Raw genomic sequence first — 25,564 nt, forward strand, 5'->3', positions numbered from 1 at the left:
GTTAACCAGACCCTGCAGCCCACTGCTCTGTGAAGCCCATTCCGTCTCCAATACATCCGTTTCAGTTCAGGGAGTGACAAACAGTTGTTGATTCTGCCCGGTGCATATTTGCCTTTGTGGCTGAAAGATGATTCCCTCCTATTTCTTCCACGGCGTTCAATAATTTCGAGTCTTCCTTTTCAGAAAGACAGAACGTGTTAAAGAAACCCTGGTGTGCAAAGTTCGGCCAAAATGGCAGTTGCGTTTCCGGACGGTAGGTCGACTCTAATTGTGAGCTGGAAGGAAAACTTTGCTGTGGAAGAGCTCCAAGGGATACTTTATGTTCATTTCAAAGATTTGGTGCACAGCTTTCAAGCCGACTGTGAGCTCAAGAAACTTGACTCCCAAGAAATTCTGGTTATCTTGACGAAGACAACGAGACAAGGTAAATTCTCAACTTTGTACAATCAAAATGTATTCGGAGAAAGTATTCTGTATCTTTTGGAAAGTCGAGTGCCATTAATTAGTGGCAACATTTTTAGTTAATTAATACATTTCTGAAAATAAGACTTCAGTCATTCAATTTTTGCTGCTTTCTAGTTAATATATTCCGATAGGTCATAACTGCGAAACTGTGATTCATTTTTCTAGTTAACATTATGCTGTCCACTTTTTTTTGTCAAAAAACATTTATTTTGCAGTTGTAGAAACAAATTACTACAGATGCTGGAATCTGTATCGAAAATAACTAATACTGGAGATTACAGTGCGGCAGGCAGCATTCAGGGAGAGAGAGGAAGCTAACGTTTGAGTCGAGATGACTCTTCATCAGAGCTGAAGTACTCGACCCGCTGTGATCTCCAGCATTTGTTGTTTACTTTGAAATTATTTGGAAAACAGCAATAATGATATTTTTTTCTCTGCTCAGTGTTAAACAGTATTGCTGAATATAAATTTATCTCATATAAAAATCAAGAAATTGAACTTGACATCAAAATCCCACTTGACGACGTTTTTATCGAAGACCAAGAAACGTTGGATGAGGAGACAAAAACGGTATTGTTTATTGTTTTAATTTGGAAACTTAGAAAAGTAACATTTTGTGATCTCACCCAGACCTTTTAGTGCTTGAGGGCCATCATCCCTTAGCCTTCTCCCATACTTTCAACTGGAACACTCTCCTCCATTGCCAAAGCTGTTTCTAAGAAACCTAAAGCAATCAGATTTAAAATTTTTAAAAATACCCTATTTTGCTAACCAACCCATTCAGAGATGTAGTTACACACCTCTGGAGCAGTGGGACTTAGTGCCCTTAACTTTGGGCAGCCTAGCTTTATCAATGTGCAACAAGAGGGTTCCCTAAGGAATCAGTATGTGTGTCACCATAGTCTGAGCATAGGGCTGCTCTCTCATTACAGAAAGAGACAACTAGTGGTGATCTAACCTGAGGGCCACCATAGCTCCAGTGAAGGAAAAGGTTGAGAAGGAGGGTACTTCATGGTAACCTCATCTGGTGTGGGGATTGAATCCACGCTGTTTGCATAACACTGCTTTGAAAAGTAACCGTCCAGATAACTGAGCTAAAACAACTCCCAGAATCAATATAAATAAAGGAATGGTAATGGGGAAATGGATAGGATTAAATCGTGACAATCTTTGGACCTGACAAGCTATGTCCTCAGGTTTTGAAAAGGTACTGCAGTGCTAATGGACATACTTGTTTTGATCTTCCAGAATTCCTTAGATTCAAAAGCAGTTCTGAAAGACTGGAGGCAAGCTAATAAAACTGTCATTTAAGAAAGGAGGAAGAGCGAACTGGGTAACTATAGGCTAGTTTAGCTAACATCAGTAGCAAACAATTTGTTATTAAAGTCAGTGGGCTGGATTCTACCGGGCACCATGGTCCCTGTCCTACCCCTCTAGAAGGAAGTGAGGACTGCAGATGCTGGAGATCAGAGCTGAAAATGTGTGGTTGAAAAGCGCAGCAGGTCAGGCAGCATCCAAGGAGCAGGAGAATCGACGTTTCGGACATAAGCCTGAAGAAGGGCTCATGCCTGAAATGTCAATTCTCCTGCTCCTTGGATGCTGCCTGACCTGCTGCGCTTTTCAACCACACATTTTCAGCTACCCATCTAGAAGGTCAGGGTGGAGACTGACCTGGGAAGTGCAAAATCCAGCCCATTGCAACAGGGTAGTTAGGACAATAGAACCATAGGGAAAAGAAGCAATAGGCCTACTTGGCCACTTCAGCCTGCTCCATCAGTTTATCAGATCATGGATCATTGTCATTTACTTCTGTCTCATTGCCATTTTTCTACACTATCCCTATATTTCATGATATTTTCAATATCTAGAAATTTATGATCTCTGTTTTAAATGTACTCAAAACATCCTTCACAACTCTTTTAGGTAGAGAATTCCACAGCTTCACACCCTCTGAGTAAAGAATTTCCTCCTTATCTCAATCCTAAAAGGACTATCTCTTATTCTGAGACTGCATCTGCCTTGTCAAGCCCTGTAAGGATTTTGTTTCTTTAAATTTGATCGCCTCTCATAATTCCAAACTCTAAGAGTACAGAGCACTTTTCACTTTAGACTATTATAATATTAGGATTCCCTGGAGTCAATACAATTTTATGGAAACTTTTAAGTAATTTTGATGATCTAACTAGTAAGACAGATAAGGTAATGAGCCAATTAATGTACTTAGTTTTCCAAAAAGCATCAGGTTCTACAGGAGAGATTATTATACATAATTAGGATACATAAGGACTTATTAATGGCCAGAAGACAGTGCAGAAATAAACAGGCATTGTCAATTATGCATGCTGTATTTAGCAGTGTTACCTCAACGTTCTTGCCTATTTAGAATTGATACTTTATTTGATTTATTGTTGTTATATGTACCTAGGTATAGTGAAAGATTTGTTTTGCAAGCAGTACAGGCAGATTATAACAAACAAACATAGGGTGTTTAGACAGATCAGAGGAAAGGCTGAGGCACTTGGGGCTGTTTTCATTGGAGAAAAGAAGGTTTAGGGGTGACTTGATAGAGGTGTACAAGATGATTAGGGGTTTAGATAGGGTTGACCATGAGAACCTTTTTCCACGTATGGAGTCAGCTATTACGAGGGGGCATAGCTTTAAATTAAGGGGTAGTAGGTATAGGACAGATGTTAGCGGTAGATTCTTTACTCAGCAAGTCATGAGTTCATGGAATACCCTGCCAGTAGCAGTGGTAGCCTCTCCCTCTTTATGTGTAGGTTAGGTTGGCTTGGATCGGCGCAACATCGAGGGCCAAAGGGCCTGTACTGCGCTGTATTTTTCAATGTTTCTATGTTCTATGTTCTATGTTCTAGACAGAGCAAAGCATACAAGATTATGACTGCACAGGAAGTGCACAAAAGCACTTCAAACATTACATTTGAAATTATAGAGGTCCATTCAGCTGCCTGATAAAAGCAGGAAGAAGCTATTCTTGAACTTGTTGGTGCATGTGCTCAAACTTCTGTATCTTCTGCCTGATGGAAGAGGTTGGAATAAAGTTTTACAGCATGGGAGGGGTCTTTGATGATGTTGGCAGCCTTTCCACAATGAGAAGTTTAAATGGAGTCCAGAGATGGGAGATTGTGTTCTGGGCAGTGCACACAACTTTCTGTAGTTTCTTACAGTTCTGGGCAGACCAGTTGCCGTACAAGCCATTATGTACCCAAATCGAATACTTTGTGGTGCACCTGTAAAAGTTGGTGAGGTTACTTATTGATATGCCAACTTTCCTGAGCTGCCTCAGGAAGAAGAGGCATTGTTGTGCCTTCTTATCTATTGCATCTACATCGGAGGTCCAGGACAGAATGTTGGTTATTGTCACTCCGAGGAACTTGAAGCTTTCAACCCTCTCCATCTCAGCTCCATTGATGTACTTGGTAGTGTGTCCTTCTCCCTTCTTCATTAAGTCAATGATTAGTGCATTAATTTGGCTGACATTGAGAGAGAGATTGTTATCATCGCACCACAACACCAAGCACTCTATCGTCTTCCTGTATTAATTACATAGATAAGGAAATTGAATATAATCTATTCTTATTTGCTGACAATACAAAGTTAAGTCAGCAAGTAAGATCTGAGGAGAAAACACAGGGGCTCCAGAGAGATAATGTGGAGGTGCTGGTGTTGCACTGGGGTGGACAAAGTTAAAAATCGCACAACACCAGGTTATAGAGGTAAAAACAATGACTGCAGATGCTGGAAACCAGATTCTGGATTAGTGGTGCTGGAAGAGCACAGCAGTTCAGGCAGCATCCAAGGACCTTTGAAATCGACGTTTCGGGCAAAAGCCCTTCATCAGGAATAAAGGTTATAGTCCAACAGGTGAAATACAGATCCAGAGAGGTACAGACCAGTTGTTTAAATGAATAATGCAAATGAGAAGTCAAGGTTAAAATGTGTGAAATTATCCACTTCGATAGGGAAACAAATAAAGTGGAATATAGTTGAATACTGAGATAGCGAGGAGAAAGTGAGAACTGCAGATGCTCCTGAAGAAGGGCTTATGCCCGAAACGTCGATTCTTCTGTTCCTTGGATGCTGCCTGACCTGCTGCGCTTTTCCAGCAACACATTTTCTGCTGAGATATCGAGCCATGTTTTTATTCAGAGGGAACTGAATGTCCTTGTAAATAAATTACAAAATGTTAAAATGCAGGTACATCGAGAAAATATGAGGTTAAGTGTTTTGTTAGCTTTTGAAATGGAGAAATTGGAGTACAGGAGTAGCAATGCCTTGCTAAATTATGCAGTGCAACGATGTGATCATATTTGAAATACTGTGTAAAATGTTGATCTCCTTAGTGGGGATGAGGGGATTTTCCAATAAGAGAGATTGAGGAAATAATGTTTAAATTATTTTGTTGTTGTAAAGAAAGGTCGTGATCTAATGGAAACTTGAAAAATCCTTAAGAGGTTTGACATGTTGGACACAAAATGATTTCCAGAAAATGGACCTAGAACACAAGAATTCTCAGAATAAGGGGTTGACAGTTTAGGAATGGGATGAGGAGAATTTTTTTTCCTCAAAGGGTTGTGAATCTTTGGCATTTTCTACCCAGAGCACTGTGCATGTTATGTGGTTGAGTGTGTTCAAGATAGAGATTAACTAAACTAAGAGGATACTAAGGTAAAATATGTGAAATTGTGCAAGGGGGTAGAGTTGAAGTATAAGATTGCCAATGACTTTGTGGAAGGCTTTGCAAAGAATTTAACGTGTTCCAGAATCAGAATAGGACTTGACTTTAGAGGTACCACTACTTTTAGTTGATGCACAATTGAATCTGTTTCACTTTCATGTGACAAATGATGGTACCAGGGCTGCCTGAAATTTGAAAACACTGTCATAATCCAACAGAACTCCTTTAGAAATTCTTTTATGTTCTAGATATGATACAAGAAAGCATTGCCGTTTAAGAGCAATCCTTCTAGATTTAAGCTTTCCTGAAACATTAGGTATAATTTGCAACACTTACATCGAATTTCTAGGCAATAAGATTTGCAAAAGATGAGTTTGCTGAAAGGAAGATGTTTGACAGGAAGGAAGCACATGACAACTATTGTGAATGTGCAGGCACTTATGTATGTGTGTGTGACTGAGAAGACAGTGTAGTGGATTATCTTCCATCAAAGAAGATGGACAGAAGATGTGCATGGTGAGTTGCTTCTCTACCTACTGCACAAAGATAGCTGTGGAGACAGTGTCACTTGCATCCCAGTGGCTTTCCCTTGCATTTACTTTTGGTGTCACCACTTTGTGAGGAAACATGAAAAAGGTGGCATAGATCCCGGAAATGTTGGTAATTATTGTGGGTGCGCCATGGATGAGAGAACCTTGTAATGACCCACTGTATTCCTTTCTGCCCTAAGTGACACCCAATTTTCAGATCTTTAGTGTACCATTTTATTAGATCTTAATAGCTAAAGAACATAGAACAGTACAGCACAGAACAGACCCTTCAGCCCACGATGTTGTGCCAACCATTGATCCTCATGTATGCACCCTCAAATTTCTGTGACCATATGCATGTCCAGCAGTCTCTTAAATGTCCCCAATGACCTTGCTTCCACAACTGCTGCTGGCAATGCATTCCATGCTCTCACAACTCTCTGTGTAAAGAACCCATCTCTGACATCTCCTCTATACTTTCCTCCAACCAGCTTAAAACTATGACCCCTCGTGTTAGCCATTTCTGCCCTGGGAAATAGTCTCTGGCTATTGACTCTATCTATGCCTCTGATTATCTTGTATACCTCAATTAGGTCCCCTCTCCTCCTTTTCTCCAATGAAAAAAGTCCGAGCTCAGTCAACCTCTCTTCATAAGATAGGCCCTCCAGTCCAGGCAGCATCCTGGTAAATCTCCTCTGAACCTTCTCCAAAGCATCTGCATCTTTCCTATAATAGGGTGACCAGAACTGGATGCAGTATTCCAACTGCGGTCTAACCAAAGTTTTATAGAGCTGCAACAAGATCTCACGACTCTTAAACTCAATCCCCCTGTTAATGAAAACCATATGCTTTCTTAACAACCCTGTCCACTTGGGTGGCCATTTTAAGGGATCTATGTACCTGCACACCAAGTTCCCTCTGTTCCTCCACACTGACAAGAATCCTATCCTTAATCCTGTACTCAGCTTTCAAATTCGATCTTCCAAAATGCATCACCTCGCATTTATCCAGGTTGAACTCCATCTGCCAGCTCTCAGCCCATCCGTGCATCCTGTCAATGTCCCGCTGCAGCCTACAACAGCCCTCGATACTGTCAATGACACCTCCAACCTTTGTGTCATCTGCAAACTTGCTGACCCTTCAATCCCCTCATCCAAGTCATTAATAAAAATTACAAACAGTAGAGGCCCAAGGACAGAGCCCCGTGGAACACCACTCACCACTGACTTCCAGGCAGAATATTTTCCTTCTACTACCACTCGCTGTCTTCTGTTGGCCAGCCAGTTCTGTATCCAGACAGCTAAGTTCCCCTGTATCCCATTCCTCCTGACCTTCTGAATGAGCCTACCATGGGAAACCTTATCAAATGCCTTGCTGAAGTCCATATACACCACATCCACAGCTCGACCCTCATCAACTTTTCTAGTCACATCCTCAAAGAACTCGATAAGGTTTGTGAGGCATGACCTGCCCCTCACAAAGCCGTGTTGACTGCATTTAATCAAGCCATGCTCTTCCAGATGATCATAAATCCTATCCCTCAGAATCCTTTCTAACACCTTGCAGACGACAGACGTGAGACTTGCTGGTCTGTAATTGCCGGGGATTTCCCTATTTTCTTTCTTGAAGAGAGGAATTACATTTGCCTCTCTCCAGTCCTCAGGTACGACTCCAGCGGAGAGTGAGGATGCAAAGAACTTCGCAAGTGGCGAAGCAATTGCATTTCTCGTTTCCCAAAGCAGCCGAGGACAAATCTGGTCCGGGCCTGGCGCCTTGTCAATCTTAATGTTTGACAAAAGTTTCAGCACATCAGCTTCCTCTATCTCTATCCACTCCAGCATGTACACCTGCTATTCAAAGGTTTCATTCACTACAAAGTTTGTTTCTTTCATAAAGACAGAAGCAAAAAACTCATTTAGGGCTTCCCCTACCTCCTCAGACTCCACACACAAGTTCCCTATGCTATCCCTGATTGGCCCTACTCTTTCTTTGACCATTCTCTTATTCCTCTGTGTTCTCCCTAATCCGTTCTGCCAAGCCTTTCTCGTGCCCCCTCCTGGCTCTCCTCAGACTATTTTTGAGCTCCTTCCTCACCTGCCTGTAATCCTCTAGAGATGAGCTTGACCCTAGCTTCCTCCACCTTATGTAAGCTACCTTCTTCCTTTTGATGAGAAGCTCCACCCCTCTCGTCATCCAAGGTTCCTTTATCTTACCACTTCTTGCCTGTCTCAGAGGGACATATTTATTCATCACTCACAACAACTGTTCCTTAAACAGTCTCCACATGTCTATCTTTGCTATCTTGTCGTAGCAAGAGCCCTTGTATCCTTCACAATTGTGGTCTTCCTCTTGAAGATAGGAATTCTATTGAGAATGCACAATGCATACATATTGATCCCCATCTCCAGAAATCAGACAGAGATGAGGTGAATGGAAGTCCTGGCACTCCAGAGTTTTACTCAGAGAAGGGGTGAACTCTTTAATTTCTCAGGAAGTAACTACTTCTGTCTCAAGTGTTAAACTTGCAGAGTATATAATGTTGGTACTTAGCCTAAGTACGTTTCTGTTGCAATTATTTTACATTAAAAGCTTTTATTCAAAAATGTTCTCAATCTTATTTTCATTAACAGGTTGTTGAGAGTGATGATACACATGATATTGGTAAGTGTTTCCCAGCTTCATGATATGGAATTTAGGAGGAGTATTTTTTAGTTCTCCAAATAGTTATCGATATTCAAAAATGTTCTTTTAAAATTGACCAGATTTATGCACAGCATGTAAAACTAAATGGCTCCAGAATTGGAAACAGTTATAAGGTTAAACAGAAATATATTAGTAAGCAATATGAACGAAGAGTGTTTCCTAATTCCATGATTTTGTTATTTTGATTACATTAACACTTTCATTGTGGTCTCTAAAGCTATTTTAGACAGTGAACTATGAATAAAATGATGTAAAATAAGGGAATTTGTTATTTTGGTTGGGAATTATACTGGCAGATAGTTTAGTGTCTTTTTGAACAACTAGAAAACCAGTTGCAGGATTTTCTAGTTTTCTCTACTTTATTAAGATTGCATTATTTATTTGTAAGATTTTATTTATTATTAGAACAGATCATAGAACAGTACAGCTCAGAAGCAAACCCTTTGGCTCACCATATCTGTGCCAATGATAATGTTGTTCTAAACTAATCCCATTTGCCTCCCTCTGCGTCCCTCTGATCCCTGTCTGTTCATGGGTCTGCCTCTTAAATGTTGCTATTGTATCTGCTTCTACTGTCTTCCATAGCAGTGCATTCAAGGCACCTACCATCCTCTGTGAAAGAAAAAAAAACTTGCTTTGAACATCTCCTTTAAACGTACCCCTCTCACCTTAAATCTATGACCCCTAGTTTTTGACATTTCCACCCTGGGAAACAGTCTTTGACCATCCACCCAATCTAAGCCTTCTATAATTTTATGTACTTCGATCAGGTTGCCCCTCAGCTTCCACTCTAGTGAAAACAATCCAAGTTTGTCCAACATCTCATTACAGCTACTACACTCCAATCCAGGCAACATCTTGGTAAAATCCTTTTGCATCCACATCTTTCCTATAGTGTGGTCCAGAACTGCACACAATACCCCAAATGTGGCTTAAGTAAAGTTTTATACAGATGCAAACATGACTTCCCAACTTTTATACTCAATGCCCTGATTGATGAAGGCAAGCATTCTGTATGCCTTCTTTACCACCTTATCCACTTGTGTTGCCACTTTCATGGAGCTACAAACATGCGAGTGGCACCTCCAAATCCTCAATACCATTCTGTCTACCAATGCTCCTGCCATTTACTAAATCCTTTCCTCTTGCAATTAACCTCCAAAAATGCATCAGCTCACACTTATCCAGATTAAGATCCATCTGCCATTCCTCCTCCCAACTTTCCAACTGATCTATATCCTGTATCCTTTGATAGCCTCCTCACTATCTGCAACTCTACAAATTTTTGTGCAGTCTGCAAACTTACTAATCAGCGCCTAATTTTCTGCTTGGGAACTCCACAGCTTTCTGGACTCAATATCAAGTTCAACAATTTTAGGGCTGGAGGCATATTCTCCTATCTCCTTACCCCAACCCACCCACACACTAGGCCTTGATATCACATTATCTGCTGTTACACACTGCCCATTGTTAGCCACAAATAGTCCCCATTAGCAGCTATTCATTCTCCTCAGCTGACCATTATCCACTCCTTTGTCTGTCTAACTGTTCTTTCTCTTTGGCCTCTATCTCCACCTATCATTTACTCTTTACCTGCTCCGCCACTCTATCTTCTGCATAAAAAAAGTTTTCAAAACTGGTGGTGTCTATGAAAAAGAGTCCCAGGACCCACAGAAGCTGTCAGACCTGTTGAGTTTTTCCAGCAATTTCTCTTTTTGTTTCTGATTTCCAGCTTCCTTTCAAGAAGTCCCAGCGATGATCCTTTCTCAACACAACTGGTCACAGACATCCAGTCGGAAAAATACATCTCCACAACCACCATCTGTCTTCTATGACCAAGCCAATTTTTGGTCCAACTTAGCACCTCCCTATGGATCTCAGGCGACCTAATCTTCTGGGCTACCCTGTCATGAGGAACCTTGGCAAATGCTTTAGTAAAGTTCATGGAGACAACATCCACTGACCTATTCTCATCAATCATCTTCATCACTACCTCAAAAAAACTAAATCAAATTTGTGAGACAAGATCTCCTCTGCACAAAGCCATAGCAATGGACTATCCCTAATAAGTCCATTCTTTTTTTCAAATTCAAGTAAATCCTGTCCCTAGTAATCTTCTCCAAAAATTTTCCTACCACTGATGCAAGGCTCACTGGCTTATAATTTCCTAGTTTATCCCTGTTGCCCTTCTTAAACAATGGAACAACGTGGGCTATTCTCCAGACTTATGGGATCTCACCTATAGCTAAAGAGCAAACAAAGATCTCTGTCAAGGCCCCAGCAATCTCCTCCCTTGCTTCCTTCAGTTTCATAGGATAGATCCCATCAGCTAGAGTCATAGAGATGTACAGCACTGAAGAACTCTTCAGTCTAACCGTCCATGCTGACCAGATATCCTAAATAAATCTAGTCTCATTTGCCAGCATTTGGCCCATATCCCTCTAAACTCTTCCTTTTCATATACTCATCCAGGCACCTTTTAAATCTGGTGGAAGCTGTTACAATTATAACTTCCTCTTACACGTACCACCCTCTGCAGGAAAACATTGCCCCTCAGGTCCCTTTTAAATCTTTTCCCTCTCACCTTAAACCTATTCCCTCTATTTTTGGACTCCTCCATCCCAGGGAAAAGACCTTGTCTATTCACTCTATTCATGCCCCTCATGATTTTATAAACTTCTATAAGCTTCCGATGCACCAAGGAAAAAAGCCCTAGGCTTTTCAGCCACTCCCTACAGCTCAAATCCTCCAACACTGGCAACATCCTTGTAAATCTTTTCTGAACCCTTTCAAGTTTCACACCATCCTTCCATTTACAGGGAGACCAGAACTGTGCACAGTATTCCAAAAGTGGCTGAACCAATGTCCTGTACAACCGCAACATGAACTCACACCTCCTATACTCTATGCACTGACCAATAAAGGCAAGCAGACCAAACTCCTTCACCACCTGTGACTCAACATTCAAGGAGCTATGATCCTGCACTCTAAGGTCTCTGATGGACTTAGACTCTTTGAGTACCTAGGGACTTGTACCTTAATGTTTTTCATGACACCCAACACCACCTTGTCCTTAATATTGACATGTCCTAGAGTATCAACTGCTCCTCGGATGCTGCCTGACTTCCAACACCACACCTTTTGACTCTGAACTCCAACATCTGCAGTCCTCACTTTCTCTTATCAGCATACCTCTCCCCATCTTACTAACATCCATGTCCTTTCCTTGCTGAATACTCATTAAAGACTTCAACCAATTCCTCTGGCTCAGTGCATAAATCGTCCTTGAGTGGACCTACCCTTTCCTTAGCTACTGTCTTGCTCCTAATGTACGTAAAAAAATGCCTTGAAAGTTTCCTTAATCCTACTTGCCAAGGATATTTCTTGGCCCATTTTAACTCTCTTAATTTTTTAAAAATTCTGTCATGTTTGAGCAAACTAACTCCTATTATTATTGCTGTGTTTTTACTATGTGTGATGTGACCAAAAGAAAAAGCCCCAATTGAGCAAGAGGAGGAGACTTTCCAAGAGCCCAAACCTGATGAAATAGAAACTCAGCAGTTCAAGCAGAAAGAAGAAGGTACAGTTATCTTTTTGTCAGTCATCTGTCTTCAGTATACAAGCATCATATTGTCTCACCACATTAATAAAAGAGTGTAAAATAGTGTTTTACAATAACCTTTTCTACATTACATATTTTTAACCCCGCTCAAAGGCCCCCATTCAAGCTTCCCTCATTAACCCTATGCTGGTCCTCCAGCATCCTATCATTTCTCCCCTTGGTTCCTAAGATGATCTCTTCCATGAGGCACAATTCCTCCTATTTTCACAATCCTTTCCCAAAAAAATTCTTGACTGTCATTATTCATAATGCTTGCTGATAATGTAAATCCTTTCTTTTGTTCAAGTAACATCTTTTTCTGTTTCAAAACCTCACTCCCATTTCCTCCCCCATTTCCAGTTAAAACCCATCTGTTTTTTGTCATATAATATTATCTCAGTGTTCTGGAAACATTGAAACATAGAAAATAGGAGCAGATATAAGCCATACCATTTGCCTTCTTTGTTAATTTCTCTCAAAGCCCCTTTTAATGTCCTATATGCTGCATTTGCAATATTCTGTTTAGTTCATGATGTCAATTCTATTCTGATCCTACTCGAAAAGAAGCCCACTGTGACTACAATCATAGAGACTTATCGCTTCTTGACCACTTGACCAACCATTCTCCACCATTAATATTTGGACAATGTGTTGGACAATCTTTGGATGAATCACAATCAGTGTGGCTGCCAAAATATCTCTCTTTTTCCAGCATTATCACCTCCAAAGTTCTTCTGGAACTCACCTGCTTGTCATCTGCTTCTTTGGCAACATGATCTAAAGATCAACTTCCACGTGGATGCACCTGAAATCCATCTGTATTTCACTATCATCTTCATCAAAGACTTCTGTATTGTCTCAGTCTGTATATCTAGCACCTATCGATGTGTCAAAATTTCTTTTCAACTGAAAAGCAGGAGGCTGGAAGAACACAGCAAGCCAAGTAGCATCAGGAGGTAAAGAAGTCAATGTTTTGGGTGAAAACCTTCTTCAGGACTGGGGATGGGTGTAAGGGGAGCTGCAGATAAGGGGCGGTGGGATTGTGTGGGAGGGTTTTGGGTGAGGAGAGATGCGAGGTGGTGAGGTAGTGATTGGTGAACGCAGGTAGAAGCTATGACCTGGCTGGAATCAATCCAGTTAGTGGCTAGAAGGAAGGTTCGGTCAGAGGAATGGAAGATGGGGCTGGAAAGGGAGTCAGGGGATGGGAAGGGAGGCTATTTGGAATTGGAGAACTCAATGCTGAGTCGACTGGGCTGTAGGCTGCCTAGGTGGAAGATGAATTGTTGCTCTTCCAATTTGCAGTCTGATTCGCCATAGCAATGGAGGAGGACGAGGATGGTCATGTTGGAAAGGGAGTGAGAAGGGGAATTAAAGAGGCGGTGACTGGGAGGTCAGGTTGGCCCCTGCGGGCACGGCTGTGATGCTTGGTGAAAAGTGCCCTGAATATACGTTTGGTCTCTCACGATGTACAGAAAACTACATCGGGAGCACTGGATACAGTAAACTAGGTTGGAGGAGAGGCAGGTGAACCACTGTCTCACCTGGAAGGACTGTTTGGGATCCTGGATGGAAGTGAGGGGGATGGTGTGCCGGCAGGTTTTGCATCTTTTACAGCTGCAGAGGGGCTAGTGGAGGAAGTGGCAGGAACCAAGGATTGGTGAAGGAAACCGTCCTTGCAGAAGGCAGAGAAGGGTGGGGAGGGGAAGATGTTCTTAGTTGTGGGGTCTAACTGGAGTTGGGAGAAGTGTTTAATGCTGATGCGTTGGATGCAAAGACTGCTGGAGTGGTAGGTGAGAACAAGGGGTACCCTGTCTTTATTGGATTTGGAGGGAGGGTGGCAGGGTGGGTTTAGAGCAGTGAAGCAGGGAATGAAGGAGGTGCAGTGGAAGGCTGTCTGGATGACAGAAGGGGGGAAACATATTGTTCAAAATGGGTGGACATCTTGAATACTTGAGAGTGGAATGTCTCCTCTTCTGAGCAGATGTGGCGCAAGTGGAGAAATTGGGATAACAGGATGGAGTTCTTGCAAGATATTGTTACTCCATAACAGCTTGTCACTAATTTTCTGTCTCACCCACATAATCAGAAGCAGACTGTTCAAAGTCTTGAATTAGCAATTGACTATAACAAATCTTATTTATTAACAAGAGTGCTAATATCTACCTCTGCAATATCATCTTTATTTATTGCTATCTCACCCCAGTTGTTGCAAACTCTCTTTTTCATACTTCCATTACTCATCAACTAAAACCCTTTAATGTCTTCTTTAATATCTGTCCAGCCACCTTCAATGATCTATATATACGTATATATCCAGGTCCAACCCGTAATGCATGGGATGTTGATAGTAAGGGATTCAGTGATGGAAAATGCTATTGAATGTCAAGGGTGATGATCTCGAATTGGAGCTGGTCATTGCCCCGGCATTTATTTTCCAGCCCAAGCCTGGATATTGGACTGAATTCACAGGATTAGACACTATAAATAAACATCCTATTTCATCCTAGAACAAAATCTTGTTTAGTTTTGCATGTACTTTAGTACATTCATTTGTAGCACTTAACCCAGCTCTGGTCGTTTCACACGGTAGACTATATAATGCTTCTGAAAATGTTCAGACGAGAATCACAAGGAAGAGTCCCAGTTTAAACAATTTAGTTTTCAAAATAAGCTTAAGGTGATTCAATATCTTCTGAGAGGTGTAAAGTATGGGGCAATTTGATTAACCTGATTAATCTATGGATTACAAAGTTACTAAATTAGGTGATTAGTGATAAATTAAAAAACACACAACACCAGGTTAGAGTCCAACAGGTTTAATTGGAAGCACACTAGCTTTCGGAGCATCGCTCCTTCATCAGGTGATATTGGACGGCTCAATCCTAACACACAGAATTTATAGCAAAAATTTACAGTGTGATGTAACTGAAATTATACATTGAAAAATTGATTGTCTGTTAAGTCTTTGAATACCATGATAGTTTCACTTCTTTCATGTGTAAATCATAAACCTTTTTTTAAAAAGTTGCATTCTCAGGTTAGCTGTTAACAATGGTGATAGCAAGACAATATGTTGAAGGTGTTAGCCCCCTCTGTTCTCTGTCTATGCCATGATGTTTAGAGTGATTCTAATCTAAAAAGTGAGATACCAGAGTTCTACATGAATGCATGCAGTTTTTGAGCAAAGTACAATGTAACCCTGAAAGTACAAATTCACCCCATAAAATATATGTGTGCATGTGGGTCTTTGTCTGTCTGTGTGTGTGTTTCTGTCTGGGTTTGGGGTTGTGAGTGTGAGAAAGTGTATGCGTGTGTGTGTAGTGAATGTAGAGTGTTTTAAGTCTGTGAGGGGGTGCATGCGTGAGTGTGGGAGAGTGTGTGTCTGTAAGGGTGTGTGTGGGTGTCTGTGTGCACGTCTGTGTATATGTGTGTCCATGTATGTGTGCGTGTGTATAGTGCAATGGTGGTCACCTGTAATGTGACATGAACCCAAGGTTCCGGTTGAGGACCTCCCTATGGGTACCCAACTTAGCTATCAGCCTCTGCTTGGCCACTTTTCGCTGCTGCCTGTCCCGAAGTCCACCTTGGAGGATGGTCACCCGAAGGTCCGAGTCTGAATGTCCTGGACCACTGAAATCTTCCCCAACTGGGAGGGAACACTCCTGTCTATTGATTGTTGTGCGGTGCCCATTCATCCATTGTCGTAGCCTTTGCTCGGTTTCCCCAATGTCCCATGCCTCAGGGCATCCGTGCCTGCAACGTATAAGATAGACAGCGTTGGCTGAGTCACATGAGTACCTGCCATGTACAAGGTGGGAGGTGTCCCCACGTGTAATGGTGGTATCTATGTCCACACTCTGACACGTCTTGCAGTGCTTGCTGTGACAGGGTTGTATGGAGTTGTCCTGACAGCCGAGCAGCTTGCTACGAATCTGTTGGAGGTTTGGACGTTGTTTAAAGGCAAGTAGTGGAGGTGTGGGGAAGGTCTTGGTGAGATGCTCATCCTCATTGATAATGTGTTGCAGGTCATGAAAAACATGGCGTAGTTTTTCGTCTCCTGGGAAATACTGAACAACGAAGGGTACTCTGTCGGTTGCAGCACGTGTCTGTCTCCTGAGAAGGTCATTACAGTTCCTTGCTGTGGCACATCGGAACTGGTGGTCGATGAGTTGAGCATTGTACCCCATTCTTGTGAGGGCATCCCTGAGTACTTCCAGATGTCCGTCACGTTCCTCCTCATCTGAGCAGATCCGGTGTACGTGTAGGGCTTTTCCATAGAGGATGGCTGTTTTAATGTTTTGGGTGGAAGCTGGAGAAGTGTAGCATTGTGAGGTGGTCTGTGGGTTTGTGGTAGAGTGTGGTGCTGAGGTGTTCATCCTTGATGGAGATGTCCAAGAATGAGACAGATAGCCGAGAGTAGTCCATGGTGAGTTTGATGGTGGGATGAAACTTGTCGATGTCACTGTGTAGTTTTATCAGTGACTCCTCGCCATGGGTCCAGAGGAAGAAAATGTCATCTATGTACCTGGTGTACAATTTTGGTTGGAGATCCTGCATAGAGAAGAAGTCTTGTTCGAACCTGTGCATAAAAATGTTGGCATATTGGGTGCAAATTTGGTCCCCATGGCTGTTCCATGTGGCTGGTTGTCAAAGGTGAAGACGTTGTGACCAAGGATAAAGTGGATGAGTTGTAGGATGGTGTTTGGAGATTGGCAGTTGTTGGTGTTGAGTACTGAGTCTGTTGCCGCGATGCCATCATTGTGGGGGATGCTGTACAGGTGACCACCATTGCACTATACACACACACACATACATTCCTACACACACACACACGGACACACATATACACAGACATGCACACAGACACCCACACAATGCGGAAATGTCCATTGTGACGAGGAATGTTCCTGGTTCGACTGGTCCGTGGGTGCTGAGTTTCTGTAAGAATTCTGTAGTGTTGTGACAGAAGCTGGAGATCCCCTGTACAATAGGTTTCAAGATGCCTTCCACACAGCCGGAGCCATTCTCACATAGGGTCCCATTGCCTGACACGATGGGACGTCAGGTGTGTTGGCTTTGTGTACCTTTGGAAGGCAGTAAAAGTCGCCTACACGAGAAGTACGTGGGATGAGGGCGCAGAGGGAACTCTGAAGGACTGGATCGAAAGTTCTGATCAATGTGTTTAATTCACGGGTGTGTTCTTTGGTCGGATCAGCTAGTAGTTGCCTGTAGTGTTCCTGGTTGTTCAGTTGTTGGTACACTTCCTTGCAGGAATCTGTTCTATTCTGAATGACAATGGCTCCTCCTTCATCTGCTGGTTTGATGACAATGTTGTGATTGGTTTTGAGAGCATGGATGGCATTGCACTGTGAACGGATGATGTTTTGCTCTACCTTGTGGGTACGGCTGATGAATCTGGCATTTATATATTTCCTGACGGTTTGAGCATACATGCCAAGCCCAGGGCAGCGGCCCTCCGGTGGGGTCCAAGTTGGCACCTTCTTTGGTCGCTCCTCTACAGATCCCTGTGATGACTGTTCCAGTTCATCAGTGGGCTCATTGGGATCACTGCTGGCACCTTGAAAGAATTCCCGGAGTCTCATCCAACTGTTGAACTCCTCCGTGTCTGCGCCAGGACCAACGGGTCCATTTTGGTGGTGGGGCAGAAGTTGAGACCCCTACTCAGGACTTCAATCTCTTCCGGTTGAAGGGTGTGGTCCGATAAGTTGATAATAGACTTCCCCGCAGTGATAATGTTGTCTACTATAGTTTCAGGGTGGGCTTTGCTATTACTGGTGAAAATGCCAAATTTCTTCAGTTTTTTGTTGTTGGTGTGTATGTACGTGGTGTAGTTTTGTCACCTTGTCTGTTTTGCAATGTTGCGTAATTGTACTGATGTATCCTGAGTGCAGGCTGAGTGTGGACTCTATTTGAATTTCAAGGTTGTGGCGCCTGCTCTAGAGTTGGTGCATGAAATGATTGAGGAGTTTATGAGAGGTGCGGTAGCAAAGTCTCTCTGCATAGTCTGTGTTGTAGGTCGACTTAAGTGGGTTCATGATCCATAATCCTTTTGGGATCTTTCCTGCTTGCCTGCATTCTTGTAGAAACTTGATGTCTGTGTCGATATGTGCGATCTTCTTGGAGATCCTCTCCACTTTAAGCCGGCAGTTAGTGGTGTCGATAGTAGTCATGATTTGGAGATGCCGGTGTTAGACTGGGGTGTATAAAGTTAAAAACCACATAACACCAGGTTATATGCCAACAGGTTTAATTGGAAGCACACTAGCTTTCGGAGCATTGCTCCTTCATCAGGTGATAGTGGAGGGCTCAATCCTATCACACAGAATTTATAGCAATAATTTACAGTGTGATGTAACTGAAATTATACATTGAAAAATTGATTGTCTGTTAAGTCTTTCATCTGTTTGAATACCATGATAGTTTCACTTTTTTGATGTGTAAATCACAAAACCAGTTCCGACGTGCCACAGCAAGGAACCGTAATGACCTCCTCAGGAGACAGACACGTGGTACAACCGACAGAGTACCCTTCGTTGTTCAGTATTTCCCAGGGGCTGAAAAATTACGCCATGTTCTTCGTGACCTGCAACACATTATCAATGAGGATGAGCACCTCACCAAGACCTTCCCCACACCTCCATTACTTGCCTTTAAACAACCGCCAAACCTCAAACAGAGCATTGTTCGTAGCAAGCTGCTCGGCTGTCAGGACAACTCCATACAGCCCTGTCACGGCAGGTGCTGCAAGACGTGTCAGAGTGTGGACATAGATACCACCAATACACGTGGGAACACCTCCCATCTTGTACACGGCAGGTACTCATGTGATTCAGCCAATGTTGTCTATCTTATACGTTGCAGGCAAGGATGCCCTAAGGCATGGAACATTGGGGAAACCGAGCAAATGCTACGACATGGATGAATGGGCACCGCACAACAATCAACAGACAGGAGTGTTCCCTCCCAGTTGGGGAACACTTCAGTGGTCCAGGACATTCGACCTCGGACCTTCGGGTGACCACCCTCCGAGGCGGACTTCGGAACAGGCAGCAGTGAAAAGTGGCCGAGCAGAGGCTGACAGCTAAGTTGGGTACCCATAGGCAGGGCCTTCAACTGGGACCTTGGGTTCATGTCATATTACAGGTGACCACCATTGCACTATACACACACACAGACACTCCTACACACACACACACACACACACACACCTATACACACATACACACGGACACACATATACACAGACGTGCACACAGGCACCCACACACACCCTTACAGACACACACACTCCTACACTCTCACATGCACCCCCTCACAGACTTAAAACTGTAAATTTTTGCTATAAATTCTGTGTGTTAGGATTGAGCCCTCCACTATCATCTGATGAAGGAGCGTCCAATTAAACCTGTTGGACTATAACCTGGTGTTGTGTGATTTTTAACTTTATACACCCCAGTCCAACACCGGCATCTCCAAGTGATAAATTAGCTTTTGTTTTATAGGGTTATATTCATCATTTGCACAAGTGAAGAAATACGGTCGATAATAACTGGGAAAAGAAGAACAATTTATTAACAGATGTATGGAACAGTTTGCCAGCTTGTGTGCAGGTTCACTGTGTACTTTCAATAGGGAACTGGCCAGTGCATAACAATGATAAAAACTGTACAAGACATAAGAAAAATGAATATGAACCATTGATATTTTGCCTTGAGAATGAATGTTGATGACATTTTCCAGACTTATTTCCTCCAATTGACCTTAAGCTTTTATTTAAAAAAAATACTTTTCTCCACATGGCATTTAGGGAATAGGAATCTCCTGATGTAAGCCATAAGGTGCCAAGATGACGCCTTAATAGACCAGCCAAACTATTTCTAATATATTAATGGGAAGGGAAAATTTATTTCCATTTTGATGTGGAAGTAAAAGATAGATGATGTTAAAAACTGAAAAATACTTACATCATGTCACAATCCAAAGATTATTTTTAATTTTTTGTCCTAAGTAGATGGAAAACAGATGATAACTGAGACTGAAGGATTAAACCAGCAGGACATATGTATTGAGATTCCACTTGAAGATGATGTTGGCCACTTTCTTCAGGATAAGAAAAAGTTGCTCCGTAAAGTCATTAAAGGGAAGTTTAATTGTATTGCTACACTCTGTAAAAATGAAAATAAAGGATCAGTTCCTATGGCAGAACCTTCTGCTGAAGATATAACTAATCCTGAAGAGACATACTCTCCAATAAGCTCTTTTCCTACTGGAGTCAGATACCTGAAGACTCTACCAGGAGGGCTTCGTATTTACGTATGTTTAGATGATCTGACAAAACATGAGGTGGATGTTGTTGTGAACAGTGCCAATGAATATTTAAAACATGAGCATGGACTTGCTCGAGCTTTGGCAAGATCAGCCGGACAAACATTTGTAATTGAAAGTGACAATATTGTACAACGACATGGGGCAGTGCCAGTTGGTTCTGTAGTTTGCACTGGGGCTGGAAAACTCCCGTGTAAACAGGTCATCCATGCAGTGACACCTAGCTGGAGTAAATATTCAAGTTCTGAAAATGATCACTTACTTTCTTTTGCCATCAGAAATAGCCTTGTGTTGGCAAATGAACTACAAATGACCTCAATTGCCATACCATCATTGGGTTCCAGAAATGGTTTCCCATTACACAGGTGTGTGGAATTGATCGTAAGTACGGTTAAAGCTTTTCATAGGATATGGAATCCCAAAGATTCTTTAAAAGAGATCCATTTAGTAAACTTCAGTGAGCCAACAACTACAGCAGTGGAAAATGCCTGTATGAATATTCTTGGTGAAACAGATCAAAAACGTTTGCTACGTATGGATTTTGTGCCAAATAGTATGCGTGATATACTCAGGTTTCAGAATCTTCACATAGAAATCAAGAAAGAAAGAATTGAAGAACAAAATGTATGTACAACTTAATTCCCTTTATTTAACATCTGGCCTTCAGCCATATTAAAATCATAGAAGGCCATAGGTTTATTCAGAAAGGGAAAAATAATCTAATTGTTTTACTGTATAAAATGTTAGGATTTTATCATGTTTAAGGACTTTTGCTTATTGGCCACGAGATGGGTATCAGTTAATATTAAGATGATCAAATAAAATTTAGCCGAGGAGTTAAACAGCAAATCCTATTTCTGGGAATTCAGAATAAATAAACATGAAACAGCTGAGGAAATCACAGCCCTTGAACATCAGATCAGCTTGAGGCAATGCAGTTCATTCCGCCATTTCAGTCAAGCATTGAAATTGCTTTATTCAGTTGTCCTAGTGAGCCAAGGAGCCATGATAGTGCATTTGATTGACAGTGTAAGTCATTGACAGCTCACCAGAATCTAGACATGAAGGGTTGCCTCAGATATTTGAATTCAAGTTTTGTGGAATTCTGGAGTAGACAGATGCCATAGGAGAGAATTTTCTTCCCAAAGGTTAGTGCTGTAACTTCAGGCAATTGCTAGTCAGTAAAGTAAATTTAGCTTATTAACAGGAACTGTACTGTAGATATTTCTAATTAACTTGTTCAGATTGTTACGACACATATCTGGGGCAGACAGGACTTGAACCTGGCTTTTGCTCCAGAAGGCGCGGCACAGTGGCTTAGTGGTTAGCACTACTGCCTCACAGCACTAGGGACCCGGATTCAATCCCAGCCTTGGGTGACCGTGTCGAATTTGCACATTTTCTCTGTGTCTGCGTGGGTTTCCTCCCACAATCTAAAGATGTGCATGTTAGGTGAATTGGCCATGCTAAATTGCCCATAGTGTTCAGGGATGTGTAGGTTAGTTGCATTAGTTAGGGATAAATGTAGAGTAATAGGGGCGGGGAATGGGTCTGTGTGGGTTACTCTTCAATGGGCAGCAAAGTGGTTAGCACTGCTGCTTCACAGCGCCAGAGACCCGGGTTCAATTCCCGCCTCAAGCAACTGTCTGTGTGGAGTTTGCACATTCTCTCAGTGTCTGTGTGGGTTTCCTCCGGTTTCCTCCCACAGTCAAAAAATGTACAGGTTAGGTGAATTGGGTATGCTAAATTGCCCGTAGTGCTAGGTGAAGGGGTAAATTTAGGGGAATAGGTCTGGGTGGGTTGCTCTTCAGAGGGTGGTGTGGACTTGTTGGGCCGAAGGGCCTGTTTCCACACTGTAAGTAATCTAATCTAATCTCAAGTAAAATCACTATCACCATGTTATATGAATCCCAACAGTGGTCTTGCATATGTGGTGTTATTCTTTGTATTCTCCAAGCAGTATCTCGATTATACAGGGTTACTGAGCCACATCGTGGGAATCTAACTGAAGTCAGATCAAGCATAAACTCTTAGAAAAAGGAATTTATTCAAAACTGATATGAAAATAAGTTACTTCGGTGCAAAGGATTTACAAGGATGCTGCCAGTGTCGGAGATTTTGAGCTAAAGGGAGAGGCTGAATAGGCTGGAGCTGTGACCTTTTAGAGATTTATAAAATCATGAGGGGCATGGATAGGGTGAATAGACAAGGACTTTTCCCTGGTCCAGGCAATTCCAAAACTAAGGGTACAGGTTTAGGGTGAGAGGGGAATGATATAAAAGGGACTTAAGGGGCAACTTTTTCACGCAGAGGGTGGTGATTGTATGGAATGAGCTGCCAGAGGTAGTGGTGGAGGCTGGTACAATTACAGCATTTAAAAGGCATCTGGATGGGTGTATGAATAGGAAGGGTTTAGAGGAATATGGACCAAGTGTTGGCAAATGGAACTAGATTAGGTGAAGATATCTGGTGGGCATGGACGAGTTGGACCGAAGGATCTGTTTCCGTGGCAAGTCATTTCGTACATACAATTCTACTTTCCTATCTTTTCCTAAAACCTCTTGATTTCTGTTGACTGATTAAAAATCTGTCGCTCTCAGCCTTGAATAAAGACCCGTCTCGATAGCCTTCTACAGTAAAGAGTTCCACAGATCCACTCCCCTCTGGGAGGAAGATCCTCCTCATCTCCATCTGAAGTCAATAAGGACTTAAGGGCCTCACCCTGTCCCCCACTATAATTATTTCAGCTCTAGTTGGGAGAAGGAAGAGTTGGCCAATCTCTTTCATATGGGCAGGCTGTTAGAGTGGAGGATTGGGGATTTAGGAGGACATCAGTCTGAACACAATTCATAGAGGGTTCGGTGGTGGGGTGGTAGGGACACGGGACACGGGGGCCGGGGTGAGAAGGCACTGAGAGCCATCATTCCAGCCTTGTTTCTGATCAACCTGAACCCAACGTGCCCATCGACTCTCACCCTGTGGGATCCCTCCAGACCACATGTACCTGGCGTGTGGGAGTTTCTCATCCTGGGTTTCTGCTTTTATGGAGTGGGACGTTGCTGCCAAGTGCTGGGGCTGGCAGTTTCAGATTGGCCAATAACTCAGGGACTTCACGATGCAGGCAGCCAATCAGCTGTCTGATTGCCAGAGATTGGCTGGGCTCTCTCAATTTGACTGGCACAGGTTTCTGTCCTGGACACGTTCCCATTTCTGGACTCAGTCCAAAATCAGGAAGGCCCTGCCCTCTGTATCAACCTTCTGTCTGACTCCACACCCTGTGAAGCATTTTCACAGAATCCCTACAATGTGGAAGCAGGCCATTCAGCCCATTGAGTCACACTCACCCTCTGAAGAGCACCTCACCCAGACCCACACCATCCCTGTAACCCTGCATTTCCCCTGGCTAACCTACACATCCCTGACCAGTACGGGTAATTTAGCTTGCCAATCTACCTGACCTGCACATCTTTGGTTTGTGGGAGGAAACCAGAGCACCCGGTGGAAACCCACACAGACACAGGGAGAATGTGCAAACTCCACACGTTCAGTCGCCTGAGGCTGGAATCAAATCCGGGTCCCTGGTTCTGCGAGGCAGCAGTGCTAACCACTGAGCCACCATGCTGCTGCTCCAGGGCCTACACTTTCGAGTGTACTAAAGATGCTACATGAATGCACATTGCTGTTGCTGTTATTTCTTGAACTCAAGGACTGCTGGTGGAACTCTGACTGATCAGTGACCTCTGCACACACTGAGGATGAAATATCTGGGCTCCAGTCTGGTCCTTCACAGCTGGGAGGGGTCACTTATTTACTTGATTCTTACTGATGGGGTTCTGTTCAGGGATTATACACACTGGAAACAGAGTGACTTTTTAAGCTTCCAAATCTCACTACTGCAAGGTAACAGGGTCAAGCAACAATCCAAAAATCACAACTCCTGTGGAAAGCTTTGATGAAAGGGATGACCTGCATTCACGTAGCACCCTATTGTGCTCTAAAAAGCCTTCAAACTGATTCATTACTTCTGCAATTCTCAGTGATGTCAGTGGGAACACCCATAGTCAGCAGTCCCTGGCATAGTTAGTTTTGAGCAGCCTCCCATACCAGTCCAGATTTTTGGCCATGATCCATCTTTCAGTCATAGACTCCCTATAGTGTGGAAGCAGACCATTAGGCCCATTGAGTCTACACCGACCCTGCAAAGACCTAGCCTCTGACCCTATCCCCATAATCAGCTATTTCCCATGGCTAAGGGAACTTTTGAACTCAGATTTCTCCAGTTTCCTCATTTCCCCTCCCCCCACCTTGTCTCAGTCCCAACCCTTGAACTCAACACCACCTTCCTAACCTGCAATCTTCTTCCTGACCTCTCTGCCTCCACCCTCACTCCGGCCTATCACCCTCACCTTAACCTCCTTCCACTTATTGCATTTCCAACACCCCTCCCCCAAGTCCCTCCTCCCTACCTTTTATCTTAGCCTGCTTGGCACACTTTCCTATTCCTGAAGAAGGGATCATGCCCGAAACGTCGATTCTCCTGTTCCCTGGATGCTGCCTGACCCGCTGTGCTTTTCCAACAACACATTTTCAGCTCTGATCTCCAGCATTTGCAGTCCTCACTTTCTCCTATTTCCCATGGCTAACCTACCTAGCCTGCACATCCCTGGACACTATGGGGCAATTTAGCATGGCCAATCCACCTAACCTGCACATCTTTGCACTGTGGGAGGAAACCCACGTGGAGAACATGCAAACTCCACACAGACAGTCAATGGGTCCCTGGCGATGTGAGGCAGCTGTGCTAACCACTGAGCTCCGTGCTACCTGTCAGGTGGCTTTGAACAGGGGACCAATGCCTCTGCGTTTCAGAGAATGGGTCACAGTTAGGCCTTTGTTTCCATAGGATCCAGACCAGAGGAGAGGATTGTCATTCCCTGGCTAATGTAAGTGTTGCAGCAAAATGCTAAGTGGTACTTACTCAGTTGGCAGGACACGGATGTCTCTGCATCCCCACATACGTGGGGTCCAGAATACTTGTGAAGGTAAGCATTCTGTCCACATAGGACATGAAGACATGGAAAGCAGGCACCACCATCCCCCATCCCACCCATGATGTTATTCCACCTGTTTACAGGGATGCCTTCCCCTGTAATGACAAAAAGGGGGTGAATGAGTTAGATGCAAATTGGTGGTATGGCTGTTCAGGCTGATCATATAGGGGAA

The 25,564-nt window shown here is 43.0% G+C and overlaps 1 protein-coding gene across 1 annotated transcript; it reads left to right on the plus strand.

Annotated features, from left to right (window-relative positions):
- The first annotated feature begins 231 nt into the window (after nucleotides 1-231).
- LOC148149640 (protein mono-ADP-ribosyltransferase PARP9-like) lies at nucleotides 232-20,980 on the plus strand. Its single transcript, XM_087988570.1, has 5 exons — nucleotides 232-424; nucleotides 908-1,035; nucleotides 8,322-8,352; nucleotides 11,885-11,974; nucleotides 20,028-20,980. The coding sequence occupies exons 1-5, from the start codon at nucleotides 232-234 to the stop codon at nucleotides 20,978-20,980; spliced, it is 1,395 nt and encodes a 464-aa protein (XP_087844696.1).
- The last annotated feature ends 4,584 nt before the right edge of the window (nucleotides 20,981-25,564 follow it).

The sequence above is a fragment of the Chiloscyllium plagiosum genome, unplaced genomic scaffold, assembly GCF_037043375.1.
Source record: "Chiloscyllium plagiosum isolate Xiang-an unplaced genomic scaffold, Cpla_swu_hap1 HiC_scaffold_7, whole genome shotgun sequence".
In the NCBI taxonomy this organism is placed as follows: domain Eukaryota; kingdom Metazoa; phylum Chordata; class Chondrichthyes; order Orectolobiformes; family Hemiscylliidae; genus Chiloscyllium; species Chiloscyllium plagiosum.